The 23,493-nt window shown below is 36.9% G+C and overlaps 1 protein-coding gene across 15 annotated transcripts in view; it reads right to left on the minus strand.

The window, feature by feature from the left end:
- Positions 1-23,493, minus strand: part of WWOX (WW domain containing oxidoreductase) — a 696,419-nt gene that overhangs the window by 482,591 nt on the left and 190,335 nt on the right. For 14 of the 15 annotated variants that reach the window (XR_007769336.1, XR_007769335.1, XM_050922872.1 and 11 more), the window contains exons 7-8: positions 17,080-17,265; positions 12,914-13,178 (exon numbers count right to left, since the gene is read on the minus strand). Coding sequence is in view for 13 of the 15 variants with exons in the window: in XM_050922872.1 (XP_050778829.1) it covers positions 12,914-13,178; positions 17,080-17,265 (451 nt within the window). In the remaining 2 variants the exon portion in view is untranslated. Of the gene's footprint in view, positions 1-452; positions 546-12,913; positions 13,179-17,079; positions 17,266-23,493 lie in introns of those variants that run through there. The other variant, XM_050922875.1, reaches the window with a different exon arrangement.

The following is a 23,493-nucleotide window of genomic DNA, read 5'->3' on the forward strand; positions in this document are numbered from 1 at the left end:
TAAGTATTCACATTTATGTACCAAATCCCTATATGAGTGAGCAAATCAGGTGTTGGTATGTGCAAATGGCTAGTGAGCTTTCCAACAAGCTATTTGTTGAAGACTCAAAATGTGCCTAAATGAAGCACAAGATGTATCCTTGTAATTGTGTAATCCTAAGCTTAAAAAAACCTGACCCTAAATATCTAAATATATTAATAAAATTGCGGTCATACATGAAAGTTTGAGACTTGACTGTACAGCTAGAGGAAATTATCCTTCCAATAACAAATGGCATAATTTTCAACTTCTATTAGTCTAAAAAGTGCTTCAAGTTTCACCATTGGATGGCTCAGACGAAGTCCAATGAGGAGGAAACAAAATCCAAAACATTGTTGTAAATAAGCCATCTTCCAATGAAGTATAACAGGAAAGTTCACTCCAAACAGCCCAGGCAGACTTTGCATAAAATTTCATGAAGACAAAGCTCAAAACAGAGACCTTATGCTCAGATAGGGAAAATCGCAATCCCAGTGACATATGGCACGATCTTCAATTCTTTGTTGCTGCAAAGGAATTTATGACTGATCAAAGATTTAGAATTAGCAAATTGCATCGTATGACTTGGTTTTGAGCCAAACTGCTTTGGTGAATTTAAGGCAATAGACACAGTACAGCATCAGGTACAGACACAGTCTGACCAGATGAAGGTCAATTTTTCTGCCAGACTAACATACTTGTGAACGGATAGCAATCTCCACCTTAAATATATTAAGAATAGCCTCTGGAAGTAGTACTTCCATGAGAATTCCATTTTTAGATGTATCCGTTCTTAAAGACAGTATTTCTGGAAGTGCTATAAAACACAGAGGTCCACAACTCTATTAAACGAACCCTGTACATCCAAGATAAGTAGGTTCTGGTTTTCTAGATAAATAATTATTTGTATACATTAAAAATGACTTTACTTTTAAATAAAATATAGCAAAGCTGGATGATACATCTATCTCATTTCAATGTGTTGCTTTTGCAATTAATTTAATTCCTCATATACTGCATATAGATTTTTTGACATGCACAGAGGATTCTACTATATCAATACTGGTATTAAATAACTGCAAAAAAATGTTGTCACTAGAATAATGGATGGAATTTGACTGTGCTGTTTATATTTATTGTCAAGCTACTTGTCAAGAAAAGATTGATGCTACCATTCTAAAAATTCCTAGAAACAGCAAAATAAAATGGTCAGGAAATCCCAATGGCTTGAGTCTTATAATTCTCAAACTGGTAGCAGGTAGGAAAATCTATGGTGACCCTGATTATACTATATGCTTATTCTTTTCATATTAATCTGAATAAATAATAGATTGGATTATTGTGTGCTTTTATATCGAACAAAGCATGATCAATTCAGCAATATTTATTCACATTTCCTCCCAAATCAAATAAAAGACTGAGTAGATACAACCTTTTCCCCGTGCAGTCTAAATAATCTGAGATTATGCCATCCAACACCCTTTAAAAAATAAGGAACTATCTTTTAAAGTTGGCAAAACACATTAGGTGTGGTTTTTATTTTATTTTTATTTATTTTTTTGGGGGGGGAACAAATCTTTCTCTATTCTTGAAAAATATTCTAAGCTGTTGCTGACATTTAAAAAGAAAATGCTTTTCCAGGTGTGACAATTCTGGTATATGTTAAACAATGTCAAAAAGGATGTAATAGGGAGAATACTAAGAAAATATTTTATAGCCCTCTGCATTTGATATACTGCAATTTGTGTGTGTGTGGTGGGGGAGAATACTGCAAATATACTTTTTTTTTTTAAATGACTTAGCGCTAAAAGAAGGGACTTTCTAGTTCAGATTACTTGGATACTCTTACTGTTTACCCTTCCTGCCTTTTTCTAAAGTCAGAAGAGATTTCTCTCAGAACTTCCAATAAATAAGATATCCAGCTGTACAAACACTGTACTTTCTGTTAGATTACTCTGGCTTCTTAAGGAATTTGACTTTCTCAAAATGTAAATGATTAAAGGGAACCCATCATATGAAACTGATTGGGGAAATGTTTAAAGTGGTATGGCACCTCTACAAATATGGTATAAAGAGAAATAAAAAGACCACAGTATGGTAAAGCATCTCAGGTATCCAAGGCCTAGGAGAAATATTAATGTTACTACGTAAAACACCTTCCATTTAGGAAATAGGTCTTTAAATCTTTAAATTATAATTCTATATAGAAAACTAAGCTTTTTTTTTTTAAATATATGCTACCTAATATACAGTAAATGTGGCCAATGAGATTTCCGGCACATCTGTCCATTCATAAAGTTCTGTAGGCCATACCTCATTAACTGAAGCAGCATAAACATTTTTTATTATGCAGCTCCACAGTGCTTTTTTTAAATGGGCTGCATGTTATTGGCCTTTGCAAGGCAAATACAAAAATGGTGAGCTTTGTCCAAATACATGGCTCTTTGTAGATCAGCAGTTCGATATGCCAAAGGGCTCTGTGGCAGTCCAGATACCACCAGGGAGGCAACTTTCAAAATTATAGGACATGTAAATATGATTTTAAAGGCCAGAAAGATCAAATCTATGGAGGCAAAAACTTTCTCATCTAAAACTCCAACGGCATCATAGTCAAATGGCACAGTTGAGAAAGTGAATTTGGGTGTGGTGTCACTTCTTTCAGGGAATCAATAGCAGCTCTACATGATAACATTCACAGACAAAAAATGCTCCCCAGATCTTGGGCTCTACACTAGATCAATTAAACTTGAGTTTTAAAAACCAGAGGAAGTCAATGCACACTATGGAAGGACAATAATTTATTACAGTGCTGTTTAATTCAGGTTTCTTATGGTCTTCTTTCAGCTATTTCTGTGCAACCCACCATTATTAAGATATTATCATGTCTTCTACAATTTGGCATGTCTGACAATTGTAACTGGAAACCAAATATGTCATTTTACATCTTAACTTAAGATTTGCTTTTCATATTTCATGTCACTCACAGTATAGTAATTTCAGTAGGTAAAAATGTCTGGTTAAACTGAATTCTCTCATATATTTTAATATTTGGCTGTTTTTAAAATATCAACTATGTGTATGTTATAATAGTTGTGATTCCTCTGAAAGGCTAAAAATGAAATTAGCATATAAAATAGTTATGAAACAACTTTTTAGAAAAAGTGCTGAGCAACTCATTATTGGCTAAAATTCAAGTATGAGTAGTTTTGATAATCTTTTCAGAATGTGTGCAATAGATCATTATAAATGCTGCATTATAATACTGCAATGTATTGACTATCATTCTGATTACAGAGACCTGTTCTATGAAAATATTACCTCTATTATTGTCTTGTTACTGAGAAGAAGAATGATCAGATACTTAAAGTGCTAGCCTGGAACTTGGAAGCCCTGGGTTCAATTCCCTGCTCCATCACAGACTTCCTGCATGACCTTGTTAAAGTCCCCTTCGTTTCTCTGTGACTTCGCTCCCCATTTGTAACACAGGAATAACACTTCCCTGTCTCATGAGGGTATTGTGAAAACAAGTACATTAAAGATTGTGAGACAGAGGCACTCAGAAACGTGTAATGGGAGCCGTGTCAGTAATATAGACATGGTTTAATGCAATTAAAATTATTAAGGGGATTAGTAGAGACCACCTTTTACTTTGTACAGAGTCTAGCACAGTAGGCTGCTGATCCTGACTTTATGGAAGTACTGCATAGAGGACCCAAACTAATAATTAGAAATAATTATGACTGGTGTACACTGCAGCCGATAATCTCTGTTTTAGCATTTACCAGACACCCACCCATTGGATCTAATGGAAAGATGCAGTTTTAAATATTCAGAGGAGACCTCCTTGAAATCTTGTTTCAGGAACAAGTACAGACTTATTTCTGTGATCAAATCAGTGCTTTTTGGATATTTGTCTCTATCACATAAGTAAAACAAGTTAGCATGATTGGCAGTATCTGATGGAGGCTCAATCAAGAGAAGCGGATGGTTGAGGTGCTAACAGTTTAGAGTGAGGTACTTTTGGAAGGTACCTGGAAGTATCGCAGCACTGCTTTAGGTGGTGGCTGCCTCTTTCCTGTGCTAACAACCACTCAGTTTCATAAGCACCAAATTAATTCATCCAAAAATAACTGAAGAAAAAAATAATCTTAAGAATAATCTCCAAAAAGGGCTTCTGAGCATTCAGGGTTGCCTGTCTATTTATAAAAGATGACCTCATTGCTGAATTTCATGATAAACTATTGATAAACAAAATCTACTATTTATTTGCCTAGAAAGCTCTGGAAGAACCAAGCATGTATATTTATTTTTTTCCACTGGTTAGTACAACTAACATATGCCATAAATAAATCAAAAGGTTTGCAGTGCATGTTTTCCTTGCATTGTAATTCCCACCTTTTTTCAGGCATTTCACATGCTCCAGCTAAGTGTCTCACTGCCTGCTGAGAATCCCTTGTTGATGAATCCTGATTTAACATAAGCTACACAGAAGAAATATTTTATTATTTCCCTTTTCATGTATGCAAAAACTGAGCTAAGTTGTTTCTAACTACAGCCCTGGCAGTGGTACACTGTGATAAAATAAGAGAACAAATTTTAATAGAACAGAACATATTTTGTACCAGTCAGAAAGGTGGGGAGAGGAGAATGGGTGGGAAAAACTCCCCTGGACTTTAATGAGGTCAGAATTTCACCCAGTATTCCTTAGGTATTCTCTATAGTAAGTGTAAAGAACATAGAGAACACTACTGCAACATTATCTACTTACAAAGACAATACTGTAAAGAAATAGATGGCAACCCGTGTGTTTACGTAATACATTTGTCTGCCCACTTCTCTGCCCATTAAGGGTAGTTGAGGTGCCACTGGTCTTCAGAGGAAGAGTGCAAAGTATCAGAGCTATGTGATTAGGCAAAACCTGTTTAATAACCGAGTGTCTGACCAGATAGGCTCTGTCCTTGAACCATGGAGCAGATATAAAGAGATGCTACCCAAGACTGGGCCATCCTGCCCCTAACTATTGCTAAAGTAAGCTTTAATATATGGGATAGTGTCATTTTGATAAGTGACATTTCAGTAATAACCTGTTATTTGGCTGTCTTATTCTTGTGTTTAGTGAAAATATTGATTCCACTATTTTTGAAGGGAAGGAGGGATGTGACTAGTTAAGTTTTATTTCAGTGGACTGGATTGCAAGTAAACCATCTCACCCAAAACAGCAAGAGTTTAAAATTTGGGTGAGATGGTCTGACTCTCCCAATCTGGTTGGTTGGGAGACAACGGAATATTTCATATACAAATTTTTCAGTAAAACCCAGCAGTACCCCCTGTTCAGGCTTGACCTGGGAGTGACTAAGTCTCTTTATGCGTGCAGAGTATTAACCCATTTCTAGTCTGAAAGAGTTGGCTGTATCTGGGAGGCTGAGCACCAAGATAGCCTTGAGATTGTTGTCAAGTATCAGAGGGTAGCCGTGTTAGTCTGGATCTGTAAAAGCAGCAAGGAATCCTGTGGCACCTTATAGACTAACAGACGTTTTGGAGCATGAGGAAGCATGCATCTGAGGAAGTGGGTATACACCCACGAAAGCTCATGCTCCAAAACGTCTGTTAGTCTATAAGGTGCCACAGGATTCCTTGCTGCTTTTTGAGATTGTTGGAGTCACTTGGCTTTATTTGGTTTTAAGAGGTGACCTTTCATCAAAAGAATGACCACCCCTTCCCTTTGCTTTATTGACAATTACACTCCTGTAACCTTTTGTGTTTAGCACATTTTTGGTCTGTGTTCCAGATTCCCTTAGAACTGTGTCCTGTGGGTATGCACACAGCATCTGCTATTTGCAGGAGTGGACACATCTTTGACTAACACAACACTTCCCATGTCTTACATTCTTTCTGGTTTTATCTTCTTCTGCAAAGATATATGGTATATGAGGATTTTCACCATAGACTAGAGAATAGAGTGGCAATGGCACATCCTAATGGGCACATAAGCATATCCTAATTAGGGCAGACGATTAATCACAGTTAATTCACGCAATTAACTAAAAAATTAAGCATACATATTAAATATTATTTTAAAACTAGCACTTCAAGTTTTATTTTTTTCACAGACTGTAGACATTTGAGACTACTGCACAGACCATGCCATCTTCTTTCTAACACACAAGGAGTATGTATAAATCATCCAACAAATAAAAAAAAAAATCAGGCCAGTGAGTAACTCTTTTCCCATTAAAGTCAGCAGGAAATGCATTGGTATTTAAACCCCAATTTTCAGTAAGTTTCTCTATTGTATATTTAAAAAATAGAAGTCAGATACACATAGCTTTTCTTTAACTTAAATTGTACTTTGGTTTATCAGTAGTGTCCAGAAATTTTAAATGGAGAGAGAAATCGTATCTCTATACTTGAGAGATGATCCACCTCGGATCCCTGCCTCCTTCCTCACCCCAGTACTCTCAAATCAGAACACTCCGCTGCACTAGCCTTCTTTCCTTCCACTCCACAGTTTGAGTTCTACAGGTTCCATCTACCCTGTGTGCTGGGTAGCTATTACAATTATGCAGGCAGGTAAACAGATGCATTTGCATTTACTAAGGGTTACAACTAGACAAAAGTCATCCTATGAGTAGAAATACAGCCGCCACCACCATGTCAGCTTGTGAGCTGGAATCTGCAGATCAACGTTTTGTTCCTGTTTACTTTTTATATAATTATGAAAAAAAAATACAAACTCCTATGTGTTCTCTTCAAAAGGAACCACACACCATGCAACTTTACGTCAGAGCTAATCCCTCATACGTCCTCAGTCCAGCTTTACTTCTTTTCCCCTCTAAGATCATGTTCTCAAACTAAGGACTCAGCAGGAAATAATGCTAAGGTCAGACTCTAAGGTGTAGTGTTCTTTTCAAAAGGAATTACGTACTGTTCTTCATACTCAAAGACACCACAATGTGCTTTTCAGTCATGAGCTATACTAGTGGCTAAATACTAGCCTGACAAACACCTTCCTCATGTACTGACTTGTCTTGAGATTTTATATCCATATTTGAGCGCAGAATTTGGGCCTAACTGAATTCATGGCAGCCATCATGAAATTAACAACTGTCGCACAGAACTTTGAACAATAACATCTATTTATTTTAAGAGGGAACGTTGAACAGAATATAATTATCATCCCAGATTCTTTAAAAGAAGCTATGGAAACATTTAAAGCTTTAGGGGGTTTCTATCAACGGCATGTACAAGTGGATCTTGGCTTGTCTTAGGACAAAACATGGCATCATTAAGGGTATGCCTACACTGCAATGTAACCCAGAGTTAGTGGAACTTGAGTTAGCAGACGGTGGGTTTGTTAACCTAGGACATGAACATCTACATTCATTTGTAACCCCAGGTTAGCAATTGTTGAACCCTGGGTCCCAACCTGGGGCTCCAGAGTCTACATTGCATTATGTGGACCCGAGTCCGAACACCAATATCCCAGACTTCCTAGCGCTCTTCCAAATTTAGCTGCTCTAAGCCTTAGCTCATGGTGCAGTGTGGAAAAATTTAACTGTCCAAAGGACAAAATATCAGCCCATGGGATTGTGGAATACTTTTTGGCAGACCCTCATAGTACGAGTCCAGTGGGGCTGCATCTACACGCAAAGCAATAGATCTTGAACCCTGACTTCCAGTTTGATTCAGGCTTGGAACCTGGTTTGTGTGTAGACAGAAGGAGGGGTAGGCTTGAGCCTGAGTTCAAACCTTGGGCTTTAACTGCAGTGTAGGTATACCCTGAAGGTGCAGAATCCTCTCATCCCTAGAACGGCATTACAGTGTTGGCTTTAGAATTAAGTTCAAATCATTATCTGACATTTGAACCCAGGACCTTTTAACTTTGGGCAAGAGTGCCAACTAATCAACACAAATAGAAATTTTAAATTCTTTAAACAAAATTATCTAATAAACTAAACATTTAGTATTTAAATGAAATCCCTGAAGTAGTATCAGACATGAAACCAAAACATTTGATGCCTCAACTACACTTCTGATGTCTAGAAGATCTGAGATGTGGTTGTAACTAAAATACACTCCTTATATTTCTCCAAAGCACATAATTTAATAGTGAAACCCCCATTCTAAAATGTTAATATTTTTCAAGAAAAAACATAGGCTGTATATCTATTGACCTCTTAGAAATTTAAAAAATTTGAAACTATAAATCTCTGTGTGGCAGGTTATTCAAGGGCAGAATTATCCTGCTATGGCTAGCTGAGGTTAAGACATTGACATCTTGTGCTTTTCTAGCTATAATTTATAACTCTGCAACAGACCAGTGTTTTATTCCCATCCATTAGAAAGGGAGTAGCACATCTGTTAAAACTCTACTACAATGGCTGGCTTTGCATTGCAACAGGAAATGTAACCCAATCATCTCAGAACTTCTACAAATTCTATTCCCTTTTTAATGTAAAAGAATTTGAAAATGTAGTTCACTGAAACATCTGTTAAGCTCTTGAAACCTTAACATATGATATTCTTTTTTCTCTATTACCAGCCAACAAAAATATTTGATTCTATGTAAGACTATAGCAAAAGTGTGATAATAGCACTCTCCTTCTATTTTTATATGCCACTGTACACTGACAAGATCATATGCAGTGACACTAGTTAATATATTCTGTATCAAAGTTTAAATCTTATGATAAATGTATTGAATTTTAATTATACAAGTGTCTAGCAAGAAGTCAGAAGGGGTTTTGAATGACAGATTTAGATTAATTAAAAACACGAGAGACTATTTAGCCATGTCATTTTAAAGTCAACTTAATAATCTTGTGTATATTTTTGCTTTATAATTTATTTTTTAAAGACAGATCAAGCCAGCTGGGCACATACCTAGTCTATGTAACCATGTATTTCCTACCACTGTTACCTTCAGAATCCCTCCAATACTTCCATTTGTTCGTAACATCCACTTGTTGCAGTTTGTCTTGAAGTAGATGGTAAGCTCTCCAAGGCAAGGCCTACTTTTTACTATATGATTGTATAATGTCAAGTAAAATAGGGACCTGGTCCTGATTATGGCTTCTGCTTGCTACAATAACAAAAGGACTATATAAATAGAACAGGACAGAGCTGCTGCTGCTATTACTATCTGCCATAAAAAAAAGGAAGTATGGACATCCATTTTAACTAATTTCAATATGTTTTGGTTTGGGAAAAGTGAGGGGGGAGAATCCAAGTTAAATTTTTACTAGTTTAAATAGTATAAACATCTGTTGGAATCACCATGTTAACAAGTTTCAGCGGCAGAACACCTGCAAACTTCCTGTGAATCACTATGACCAGAATTGATACAATATATCACACATTACTCCACTGTAGGCAGCCATAAAAGAGGCTTGGATGGGGTGGAGTTGCATTACTTTCAGTATGATAATCCAGTTACAGCAATAATTAAAATGGTATATGTGCAAAAGCCTAAGATTGCAAAGAGAGATTAAGTTTAAGAAAGTTACTTAAGAGTATTCAGTAGTATAGTTAGACATCTGTAACACTATTCCTTAAAACAGGCACTTAAAATAGCCTGACTCCATGAAGAGTGCCCTAATTACTGTAACTAAAGTCACTACAGTCACAGCAAGTAACAGCAAATAAAAAGGTTTATATTAGAACACTTCTCTTCAATGCTTCAGGGAATCAGCTAAAACTAAGGCCTATAGGCAATGTTTCCTTGTACTAAATTCTGTCATGCAGAGTATTCTCATTGCCACACGCAAGAGGCCGCATGACCTCTCCCAAGAATGGAGATATACAGTATGCGGCAACATTCATCTCTGAAGGAAACATATACTCTCACATTCAGATGAAGCACCACCACCTTTATGAACTTACCCATTAAAAAAAGGCATTTTTTAAAACACACAAGATAGACCTTTGTCCACTATTTGGATCAAAATGAAACATCTGACCAGCTGGTATGCTGGTATAATTTATAAGGAGTGTAATGTAAGTAAACAATTTTAAAATGCCATTAAGACATTATCATAAAAATAAATGTGAGAAAAGTGAAAATGAAAAGCTCTCAGTAATTAGCAGTAACCAGTTTAGCAAATTATTGTGAATACACTAGAAATGAAAATTTAAAGACTAGCTTTCCAAAAAGTTGGGCCTTTGAGACCTACCTTATGTTACCCACCATTCTCAGTGCTTCTCTACTAAACCTTGTTTTGTGAAATAAAATGAGAAGCTTGATTCTTTTTAACTATTTCTATTGTAATAGCACCAAAAGGCCCCTGTCAGGATCAGGACCTCACTGTGCTAACCACTTGAGATGTTACACATATGCAACAAACTATGAACTATGGATTGTACATAATTACACAGATTCAGCATGTGACTCAGCCATTAATCTGACAAGCTATTGGGGGCAATGTTATTGATGGAGCTATTCAAGGATGATACCCGACTCCTGTCTTCTCCTTCCCTGCTTCTTTTCAAATTAAAATAATTGGATTTTCTCTCTTTCCCTGGCTCAGAGAGACAACGATTTGTGCAACCTCACAACCACTGGCATCCATCACTGCGTCCATTGTGAAAGCACCCGAGATGGGGCTGAACTACCACCAAGATAGGCTCGACTCAGTATGGGTATAGATACCTTCTTTCTACATCCCAAATGCTTGGTCTCAAACAGGATGGAGCCATTTTTTCCCCTTTGGGAATATCATTCCCTCTCAATGAGCAAGTGATGAGAGACAGTCAATAAGGTTCAAAAGCAGGCAATTTTCAGCAAAGCCTATTTGACGGCACGGCAATCTCTTAATAAACAAGAATGTCAGTGGTAGGCACGAAAGGCCTAGTTAACTTTCTTTGCGTAACAGACCCAATCGAGTGTTCATTAGAGTCAATGGCAAGACTCCCATAGACCTCAGTGTGCATTGGAAAGGGCCCATTGTAGGGAATCAAACAGTAGGTAGACCCATTTTTAATGCATTACTTATAATCCTTTCAAACCATGAAGTTCTGTTAGCTAACTCATCAATCTGGGGGGGGGGCTACTGAAATATTGTAACTATTAATCCCTTTGTAATACAGTTTGTCTGAAAATATGTACAAAGGCTGCTGACACTGTTCTCTAAAGTGATACATCGGTGACTTTTGGGGACAGGAGGAACCTGAGATTACTATATTGGCAATCTAGCTCCTCAAATGGCAAACCCCGGACACGCCCCATGCATTGGGTACTTACAACTTTATCTCTCAACAAATTTCTTCGGATGAATCTAAGGGGCTTCTCTCCATAGAGTGGTATGTTTTAAATTCAGGCAAGTTTGGGGGTTATCCCAACACAAAAAGAAGTGTCTGAAAACATCTTAACAGTCAGTACATTTTCCATGCTCAGATAGTTAAAAAATGGCTTCTACCTGTTGATAAACTGTATAGTAAATGTCTTGACCACACTTTGGTTCATTATGAAATACATTGAAGAGACCAAATAACCAATGTCTGACAGGTTTATTAATATGGTACACGAAAAAGAAGCTATATGATATAAGTCTACAAAGAGCAGTACCATGCAGTGACATCACATTCACCTTATGCAAGTGTGATTTTACAAGTTACACATTTCTTTACACGAATGGAAACCAACCCATTGGTATATTCCAGTTACCTAACTAGTTGTTCTGTTTCTTCCTTATGTTTGTTTTGGACACTAGAATTCCAGGTACTGATCCATTAAGGTACTTCCGTAGCTTGTACTAAGACATAGGCCTGGTCTACACTGAGGGGCAGGGGGAGGAATTGATCTAAGATATGCAACTTCAGCTACAAGAATAGAGTAGCTGAAGTCGATGTATCTTATATAGACTTAGAATCACTTACTTTGTGTCCTCGCATCACGAGATTGACGGCCGCCAATCCCACGTCAGTTCCGCTTCCACCTCTCGCCATGGTCGAATTCCAGAGTCGATAGAGTGATTAGGGATCAATTACTACTAGTGTAGACGTGATAAATCGATCCCCGATAGATCGATCACTGACGTACCCATAGAATGACTGTATCTTGATTTTGACAGGTTTACTATCTGCTTGTGCCAAATGCTTACTTCAGCAAGTTCAAAGTGTTATGGGATATTTAGTATAAGTGAACAGGATTACGTTATAGGCTAGTTTAGGCTAAATCACTGTTATAATCTTTTTATAAAAATAAATATATAATTTGTATACTAGCCAGGATATATAAGTCAACAAATCAAACAACCACCAGCACACACACACACACACACACACACACACACACTCCCGCATCTCCTCACACACTCCTGGTTTAAAAAAAAAACAAAAACAAAAAAAACACCAAGGCAAACACTACCATTGGATTAAGAATAAGGATAAGGAAGATGATATTCACCAGGAAGCTATAAGCCTCTGAAAAAGAAGAGTTTACACTGAAAACTTTTCCCTCAGCCATCAGTGATGTCATTAGCAAGGTTCTCTAATCACAATACCTCCATATTCATCTATTTACATACCAAATGTACCTGAGCATGCACTTAATTGAAAATTCAAAACAACTTTTAAAATTATTTAAATGTGTGTTGAAGCACATCACTAACCCCACAGCATTCCATCCCTAATATGTGCAGCTACCCAATAACAGGGCAACAGAAATCAGGAATTCCAACATTGTCAATGTAAAGTAATACATAGAAAGTTCATCTGAAATGGTTTTAGGACCCTTTACTATAGCTCACAGGTTTGATAGCATGATCACCATTAAAACCGTGCTTGCATTTATAAGAGGCAAAAGGTTAAAGCAAATATGTACATCTGGATTTTTATAACTCCACTCCCATGATTTAAAAACTGAAGATGTGTAAAATGCTGCAAGGCATTCACTTACCATGGATTTGGTGAAAGGCCGAGCCAAGGTAAACAGCAGGGTATACACCCACCAGTTGCGATGAATGGATGAGTAGATCATATTTCCAGGATGCACTGCATTAGAAGTCACCCCGTGGGGAGAAAGGTGGCGGTTTAGCTCATTGGAGAACAATATATTGCAAAGCTTGGAACGGTTGTAGGCCACCATAGCCCAGAACTCTTTCTTAGATGGAGAAAGCAGGCTGAAGTCAAGCTTTCCTGAAGAATTTTTAATTTCTGAAAATCTAAAAAACAGTAGATGTGCTTTAGACATTCTGGGCCAAATTCTGCTCTCATTTAAAATCACACAACTCCTTGGAAGTCACAAAGGTTGTGCTGCTGCAAATGACAGCAGAATTTGGATCGTAACCAACACACAATTTGCTTAGCAGTTTCTTGAAATCTAATAGAAATTGCTCTTGGTCCTCAAAAATAACTTCATGTTTTATGGGAGTAAAAGTATTAAATAAATTCAGATCAGAAGCAAAAGATAACCCGTTAAATCCATGCAAACAGAAAGGTTATTTAAAAGCCATAGTTTATACTATATGAACTACATTCTTTTGCAACAGGAACAAAATCAGCTTTTTAGTTTTGTTTGTGAAGACTCACATGATTAACATACATTTAAGTCATTTCGAATAAAAGATTTCTGCTTTTCAAAGCAGAGTAATACAGTATTAATTCTTAACCATTTTTTCCTAGATTATATCAATCTAATGCTCAAGTACTGCATATTTTAGTTTAAGTGTCCAAATAAGTACAGATGACTCTTACTGCCTCTTAGACTCTTTTTAGATTAAACATTGATGATTATAAAGTGGTTATAACTTTGGTAACTTGCCATCAATAGTCTTATATGTTTAAAAGATAAATGTAAACAAGGCCAAAATGAGTTCTGGCAGACTATAATGTTTTTAAGTATACCCATGACATGACTGAACACAAATCAAAGTAACTAGTTGATGTTTTTTAATTGGGTCTGACAGAGTCATTAAACACCAGCTGTTTGTTTCTTTCTTTCTTTTTTAATAATAACAAAGTAGTGAATGTACAAAAGACACTTGCATGAAAAAAAGTTATTTTCTAGATAGTTCTCTATCCATCCTTACATTTTTGGCTTATTAAATTACCAGTATGCATTAGTACTGAGAAACAAATATCACTGATAGTAGCAAAACAATGCTCCACACAAGAGTGCTACTTTAAGGCGGGGGGCGTATGGGAGGGCTAGCAAACTCACTTCAATATGGAGAGCTTTCAGAATCAGCTGGGGAAATGAGGGACAAACATAATTGTGGTGTACATTATAAAAAATATATTTTAAAATGCTTTTCCTGATTTTGCATTATACACTCCAAATTAAGCAATCGACTGGTTTGTTTGTGTTTGGGGTTTTTTAAACTTATATCGGGGCAAAAACTGTAAAATACACAGACAAAAAGCCTGCAAGGTTCCAAAGTCAATAGGAGCTGACAATGCCTTGTCCTTTTCAGAATCAGTCCCTCATTTGATCTCAGGTAATAAAATGCCTCTTTCACGATTTTCACATTTATTTAGGGCACAACTCTGAAATCAGTGGGACTAATCCAGAAGTAAATTATTACTCAACATGAATAAGGGTGGCAGACTTTGCTAATCAAGCCCTTAGTAGCTGTCTAAATCACCGAAGTGATACACATAGCGTTTTCTGTCGGTCATCAACACAATAGTAATGTAGCAACACATTTTCAGCCCAGTCCTGTGAGTCAGTCTTAAATTGGCAGCTCCATTCACTCTGTTGGACAATCAAATTAACTATACAGAAATAAAGATAGGAGGAAAGTCAATTTACTTATTCTTGTTTTTGTATGATGCACTTGAACTACTTATAAAATGACTTTTTACTCAATTCATTTGCACTGAATTCAGATAAGTAAATAAAATAGAGCAAAGGACCAGAGAGGCAAATAAATGTTTTGCCTCAGAGCAGTCTAGCATAATAATTTCTGCAAACATAGGACTTTCTTTTCCCCCTAACAGGGAGTCTTGATTCCAACAAAAAGATTCAGCCAAGGTTTATGGTAGTAACTAGATACCAACACTGCTGTTTTACAACATGGTTTAAGGCTCAGAGTTCTCAAGTAAGTTGGAAAGTACTCCTAGTATTAAGACCTGCTCTCTAAACTAGCTCTCTGCATCAGCTTATTGTCACTGAACAGCTAGAAAAGACAGCCATTTAACAATTATTTTAAATGTTTAAATATGATCTAAGACAAAAGAAATGAACCCCTAAAACAGAAAAGCAATAGGTTGGATTAGTAATTATATTCTGACGTGCATAGTGACTTATTTTTTCCTAGGTTTCCCTAAAACTTGGCTCATCTCATTCAGTGAGCAATGAGTACTTTAAAATAATCTTATTTTTCAAAACAAAGATAAATCTGTGTAAAGATATGAGCTCTAGTTCCACACAGCACTTAAGGGGGAGAGGGGGAACAAACCAAAGATGTCATTTAAAATACTATTTGAGATACAAACTTACAAAGGGAAACAAGCAGCTGACAATTCAACATAATCTGCCATTAAATAACAGCTCATTTATACATATCCCATTGTGCCCTCCACATCTGGCAAGTGATTGGAGTTGGCAGATTTATTTCTAAAGCTATCTTGCCTGCCACACAGTAGCCTCCCTCACTCCTAACAGGACTCTGCAACTTGCTTTCACAAACCTGGTGTGATTTGCAAAGATAAGGATGTCCAGATTTTGTTACCACCTAATTACTAGATGTTTCATGTCTTAACACCAGGGAGGATTATTACTGGCATTTTCTACTGCTTCCTTTGATTTCACCGTCATAAATTTAAAATGGTAAAAGTAAATCTATCTTCAGTGTGTCATTTATACCATAAGCCCCTCTGTTTGGAAGTGATAAAGATTTCAGTCTGACCCTTGGCTGGTCTCTCTCTACCAGGTCCCCAGGGTTACATTCTATGGAAACATGATTAAAAAAATAAGCTTCATTCTGGGTCTCTTAAAACAGTGCAGAAATAAATAAATAAAAGTAGTTGCACATTTTCCCTCTTGCTTTGCTAAATCTCTTCCACATCATGCAAAAAAGTGAAATAGAAATCAACAATAATGTTTTAAAGCAGGCCATGATGGGCCTAATAATCCTGCAATCCCTGCACATTCTGAACTAAATCTGAAGCCATCATGTGCTTTGGATACAGAAAGAATTCAGAATTGGGCCCTGAGGCCCAGATTTTTAAAAGGTATTTCCACTACTGCACTAAAATACCATTGACAGTAGGTGGGATTTAGACTCCTTATTGCCTAGATCACTTTTGAAAGAGGGATTTAGGAGTCTAAATCGGTTAGCTGTTGCAATGCTAAGTGCAGCAATGCCTAACTACCTTTAAAATCTGGGCCATAATCTACTGCAGGTAGTAATTGTTTTGTCTTTTTAAAAACTTCTCTCTTCAGTTATTAAAAACATTCTAAAATACTGCAAACATGTCTGAAATTTCATACTGTGCTTTTTGCAAAAAATTGGACTCCTAAAGGTAATCGGAGAGAAGTGCCATCTGATATCTTAATCGAAAATTTAACCAAAAGAGGCACAGCCAGATTTCTAATATAGACTAACTAACAAACTTCCCTTCCTACAATTATACAGCTAATGTCTGCACTGAATTCCCTAATTTCTCATTATAAAACAATTGGATTTCATCTAGCAGTCTTTAATTGCATTGTTTCTCCTGCTAGAATAACTGCACATTCTTCTTGGTAAGATGTTGAAGTTGTTGAATGACAAATCAATAAAGGTCATGCCATTCAGATTTAATCAATTATTATTCCATCTCCTAGCAAACTCAATGAGTGGCCTGAAGTGCAGTGAAAAATCTGCATTCATACAAAGAGTGACCAAGACCGACCTATGCAGTATTATGAAACTTGTATGCACATAGAATCTCAGGGACAGATCCTGTTTATGAGTAATCCTACTGACTTTCAAAAGGATTGCTCAAACAAGAGTAAGCACTATAGGACTGGTATTTTTATTTTAAAGTTCGGTATTTCTAGTGTGGTGGTTTCATCCCAAGGATTGCAGAAAGGGCCAATCAGAACTAAATCAAGAACGTATTGTGATTTTAACCAACCTGTGTGATTCTGATGAAACCATCACAACTCTTGCTGGAGATGAGCGGCGTAGAATGTCTTCAAGCAGTTGGACAAGGTAAAAATGCCCCAGGTGATTCACCTGGAAGGTGGCCTCTAGGTCATCTTCTGTCAAGGACCATGGAGCAGCAAAAACAGCAGCATTGCAGATCAGCATATGGAGTGGCCTGAATAATCAACAAGACATGCTGACATTAAAAAATTAAATCAAATCAAGTAAATAAAAAAGTATAAAGAATTAGATGTAATTAAATGTATTGTTATCGTGATTTACGCCATCTTATCATCATTTCAGAACTTCCACTGGGAAAACAAAACAAAAACAAAGATAACTGAACAACTGGAGCTCAAACACTTTACATCTCCAGGTCCACCATCAACACAGGGTTTAGAATGGTCAGAAAAATAGTGGATACTAGATGGATGGCTGACATGCACAGATATATTAGACAGATCCTCCAGATATTCTACTCCAGATGTCGTTAAACCTCCAAAGCAGTGAATAGGCTCAAATTTGACAGGCTGAATCTGCGAAACATAATTCCTCTAACCATAGGAATTTTACCCCATATTCTTGGTCTTAATGTGCCCAAGGAGTAAAGATTACACAAGCTGATCAATCTCCATGCAAGTCACCTTCATGTACAGACATTATGGACACTTAAGTACTGCAGACCTGACACCTTTTAAAACCCAACTTAGTATCTGTCAGCCATGTCACGTATTTAACTCCCAAATAGGCAAAGTCACGCTAAAAAGCTCTAATTTTTACAAACAGCTAACCAAACCAGAAGTGTATAATTTAAAACAGAACAAAGTGCAAGTATAGGGAAAGAGAAGATTGGTTCATTTGTCTTCTGTTTCAAGTAACCACTGCCTGATGATAGGGAAGCATGGCCCACAGCCATCCTAAGTACCATGAGAGGACAAGTGCACAAGCCAATGATCACCACTTTTCTAGATGGTTCCAAGGCTGCAGCAGCAGGGCCCATGCATCCCAGTATTGGGGTTCTACAGAGACAATCCTATGAGAAATGTCAAAAATTAAGACTTGGAATTCCAAAGAAGCCTAAGGTAATTAGGCACTAAGCACCTTTTAAGCACTGTTGAAAATCCCATCTTCAATAATAACCTAATTATCTAAAAGACTTTTTGGGAAATTAAAAAAAGGGGTGACAGACATCAGTTTAATATGACAATACCGAGAATGTTATCATCAATGAGATTAGACAGATAGGAAGACAGATAAAAACCTTTAGTTAAAAATAAATTTCACCAAGAAACCCGGAAACAGTTCACTATATCACAGTTCTAAAATAGTAATGTAATGATGTCTGATCAGTTGTCAACAGTCCCATATTTTTATCTTTAGGTTCATTCTTGAAGAAGCTTCACAGAAACCTTTAGAGGAAAATATTGAAAAACGTGCAAGCCTTATGAAGTACATTTTCTAATGGGCGGGGCTTCTGCTTTCTTTTGCTCCCACATTTTACACTTGCAAAATAAATTGTGGCTATTCTATGTGAAAGGGCGGCTGCATTTTTGAAAATGTGGCTCTATGTTTCTGTTCAAGCATCCTGGGTCAAAGTCTGCCTGTGTTTCACCTGTGCAATCCTACTCTACACAGTAGGAATGGATGGAAGGAACAAAGGATGACCAACCCAGAGAACCTAAACAGAAACATAAGACCATATTTTCGTAAGGGCAATCTTCCTTTTGTAGGCACAATTAGCCCCGCACCTGAATTGCAACTGCACAACACTCATATGAAATGCCAGTATTCATTTTTGTCTCAGTTTATTTTGCAATCACAAAAAAATGAGGGTGCATGTGGTGCTTGCCATAAGGAATACAAAGTCACAAACCTTCAGAGAATGCATCTCATGAAGTGTTAGATGACTCAGTATCACCTCAGAAAGTTTACGTGAAGCTTCTGGAAGAATTCATTTGCAAATAAGATATACACATCTTTTTAGACAAGAGTATAATACTGATTTAGAATTGTGCTGCAGTTTGTAAACAGTGGAAACCACAGTATGTCACCAGTGTGTGTCTGCTATTGGCTCAAAGTTCCCTCATCTTGAAATATGTAGATCTATATTATAGGTCAAATGCTGCCCTCAGGTGTGCACACACATCCTGACTAAGTGAAAGACAGGAAAGCAGGTCACAAAAGAGATGTGCAAAAAATCCATTGAAATGTACAAATAAAAACTAAACAGGAAACACTGAGTACTTAAATATTAAGAATTATTGATCTTCATGCAGTTCTTTCATAATTGTAGGTTTGATTTACATAAGGCACTTTTAACCATCTAGAATTACAAAAAGACAGTAAATCAAATCCTGTCATTTGCCACTAACTGCAAGTGGGCTGACATGACACAGAGGAGTTCCATCAGTGTCAGAATGAAGGGGCCCCCTCCCCAGGGTGTAGAGCACCCACAAAACTGCTCAGGAGCACCACTACTCCAACACATAGGTTGTAGTTCTGCCCATGCTTATTGTGCTTCCCTTATAAAGGCTACTGTCCCTTCCAGCTATCTAACCATGGATTCACTGGCCACGTCCATGCCTCTCCTCGTCAGGCACCCCAAACCTCTATTTAATGCAGTGGATGGTCTGTTAAACATCTCCACATATACACTGCCTTTCTAGTATACACCTGCTGGGGACAAGGGGCAAGGGTCAGTCTCATGTACATTTATCATAGATACACGATTAACCAACTTTCATTAATTTTTGCAGATCTTCAGCATACAAAAATCAAGGGACAGTGCTTAATTTAGTTTCTGCTTACACTGTGAATATGCATTATCTCACTTTTTCATATTTACCTGATGATCTTAATTTATGAATTAGTGTCCTAGATACAAGACATCTTTTTCCCTCAAAAATAAAAAGCTAGTTTGTGAGGTATATTAATATAAATGTTGTAGTTGGTACTTAGCAATGACTTTATGACAAGACACTGTATTGTGAATTCTCAATGCACCAATGACAATAAAAATAATATCCTTCATTGTTACTTTCAGTTGGACTTTATATTTATAAGGCAAATGAACATCGCATAAAACGACACAATCTGATATAAGAGAACACAATAAGACAGAATGAGCCCACATATGAACCTGGACTATATTTTACGTAACCACATTTTAATATCCTTCATTAATGCTAATTATACAGTAACTACCAGAGGCAAAATATGTACTCTGTACCTAAACCTTTCAGTTCAATTAATTAAAAACAGGATTCCAGAATATAAAACTATAAAATACTGTGAATTTTTAATTGTAAAGGAATTTAATTGAGTTTTATAAAAAGAGAATTACTCCTGCCTCTTTTAAATGAGGTTTTTATTTTTGAAACAACATCTTTTACTAAAAGTTTTTTTTTAACTAAAAGTAATTAAGATTCAAGAGAGTCTCTAAAATTATGAATCTCTACAGTATTCTATCACAATAATTAGTTTTATCTGTACAAAAATATACAAATAATAAAAATAGAAACACTTTAATCAAATCCCCTAGCTAAACGGTTAGTAGTAGATTTTTTTTAATTTTTTTTTTTTTAGTTAATTTTAGTGTTTGTAAATGATGCAAGACTTACAGTCCTGGAAACTGAAGTCCTCTTTACCCAGAGGGCAGCATCAGCAGAGATGGCTACAAAGCCTCATTTCAGTTCTGGAAGGACCACCTTTTGAACTGAGAGGATAATTCAGGATCCACGTCCGTTAAGTCACTGGTCTCCCTAGTGAGACTGCTAACAAGGGGCCAATAAGTGTCAAGTGTGATGGTAGTTTTTTGTGATGTGGACACCTACCCAATAAGAACTGAACAAAGATCACCTACTTATTTCACATTAGCCATGTAACAGCCCTTGTATGATCATGAATTTCAGCCACCAAGGGCAGATTCTAGTTTCCAAGGTGCAGTGCTTTTTATCACTGAACATCTCATTGTGCAGTATCTGAATGTTCAGGCTACATGACAATTCACGCCACACATCTGATTGATACTAAACCCTTGCTTTATGACTGAAATAGTTTTAGTGGATAGCAGGACTATGACCTTGATTTCACCAGTTAATTAAGAAACTGGGGCGGTCTGCATTAGCCTTCGTTATGATCCCTATAAAATAATCTTCTGCATTTAAAGTAGTCTGCTACTATTCTTCATCAAAGGTACAGGTAAATAGCAACAAAAAAAGTCAGCTGCAAGGCAGGATTTTCTGTTATGTTTATGCCTAGTGTTGACATTATGAGGCAGCTCTCTTTAACTGTATGACTCCTATTTGACATTTCTATAAGCACCAGACAGCTAAAACCTTATACAGTGTTTTAAACATTTACCCTTATGTCTCCTTAAAATGTCTTCAGCTAGTGACTTACACTGCACCAACTGAGCTAATGCATTCTACCATTACAATTTAAGTATGTATTGGGACCAGCATATAAGCCGCTCTACCACAGTACAATGTTTCTTACCATCGCCAGCATAGCAGACTCAAGAATGTAATGTTTTAACTGCAAGCAGTACTGTGATTGTAAAAAAAAAACAACCCTCTCTCTATTCTGACGAGTAATTAGAATTTGGTAACTAAAAATTACTCTGAATTAGCAAGGGTATTTTTTCTATTAATGCTTTAAAAATATCTCCAGCCTTGTGCACTGCACATATCCATGACAAGTCACTAACTCTTGTACTTGGACAAGTTATTCAGATCGTATGTGCTATGCTGAATCTACTATTAGAAGAAATAAAGTAATCCAAATAGAAACTGCGCACTGTTTGAAAATATACAGAGTATGCTAATAAATGAAGAGATAGGGAAATTAAGTCATCTCTATAAATCAATTCGTTATGGAATTTAACAATCAATTTGTTAGCATATGATGCAAAACTATGATCTGTCAACAGTCTTGTGAACTGGCCCTGTGCAGCAGTAGCTACTTTCAAGGGAATTAATTACTGGAGATTTGCAAATGGAAGAATAATATTTTCCAACAAATGTAGCCCATGCATTAGGAGGTTAAACAAACACACCAAAATGTCAATGCAGTTTTTGGCTTTGGCGTTCTCCCATTTAAAGCACAATGAAATAGTTAACTAGAGTGTTATGCAAAGGGAATACTTCTCAAATCTTCCCATGAAGCAGAATGTCACACCATCTGGGGCACTTCTCAAGTGATTTGAAAAGTTCATACTGTTTGGAATTATACAGAAATTTAACAGAAAAGGCTTTGCCATATCCCCTAAGTCCCATAAGCAACTATGACCTATGTCACAGCCACAAATGGATGCAGAGAGATGTCACTTCTCTGCTACAGAAGAAGCAAAGTCACAACCCTTTCTTTTCACAAACTTTTCTGTTTCATAACTTTAAACCCAGACTTGTTCCAATAAACCCCAGAAACTGGGCACCTCATGCTATGAAAAAGCATCTTATTTCACAGAAAATTCACCCACATCCAAGATAGTCTCATGGACCACAAGGAACAATAAGCTTAGCCTAGATGCAAGCTAAGCCTAGAACAATGCTCGTCTTTTTGAAATTCAGCCCATTTACACAAACAGAAGTCATGGTAATAATGAGGGCAATCTGAGCCACCAGTAGTGACTCTGATATTAGTCTTTCTTACATGGTGGGATAGTAGAGAACACCTACAGCTTCCACTAACAGAGTCTCCAATGCCATCTGTCAGATTCCTGTATTCCAGATGCCTGTCAGACAGGCTTCACTTCAAGGCAAGATACACAGACAGCACCTGTAGCCCAGATGGATGATCTCCTCTTATCCACAGACAGGAGAAATACATCCACTCTCATCCTGCTGTACCTCTTCGAAGCGTTTGACACTGTTGATCAGCAAATACACCTTCCCCACCTCCAAGAGGCTGCATGGGTGAACGGAAATGGACTGAACTGTCCATCTGCCTCCAAAAACCTCATCTGAACAGGCCCATACAGCCCAGTCCTCTCCCCCACATTATTCAGCACTTCCGTAAATCCAGAACTTTCTTAAAAAAAAAAAAAAAAAAAAAAAAAGAAATAAGAGTGACCAATATCTGACTGCATTCACAACTAAAGGTAAAATTCACCCTTTTGTCTTGTTTTTCTCCTGCCAGTACGTCCTCTCGCACAACAATGGACATACATAAAAAACCAGCAAATCTTATCAAGTAACTTACTCCTTCCTCCTGTGAAGGAAGGGAAAAATACTGATATTGCTGGCTATTTTTTTTAAAATCTGCGAACGTGCTCAGATACTATGGTGATATAAGAGCATAGATGTTAGATAGATGTCAATAGACCACCAGACAGGCCTAGTCCTCCTCTTTGTGGGGGGCTTGTTCTTCTACATATAAAACTAAAAGTTTAGCATCTGAACAA

Source organism: Gopherus flavomarginatus, chromosome 14 (genome assembly GCF_025201925.1).
Source record: "Gopherus flavomarginatus isolate rGopFla2 chromosome 14, rGopFla2.mat.asm, whole genome shotgun sequence".
In the NCBI taxonomy this organism is placed as follows: Eukaryota; Metazoa; Chordata; order Testudines; family Testudinidae; genus Gopherus; species Gopherus flavomarginatus.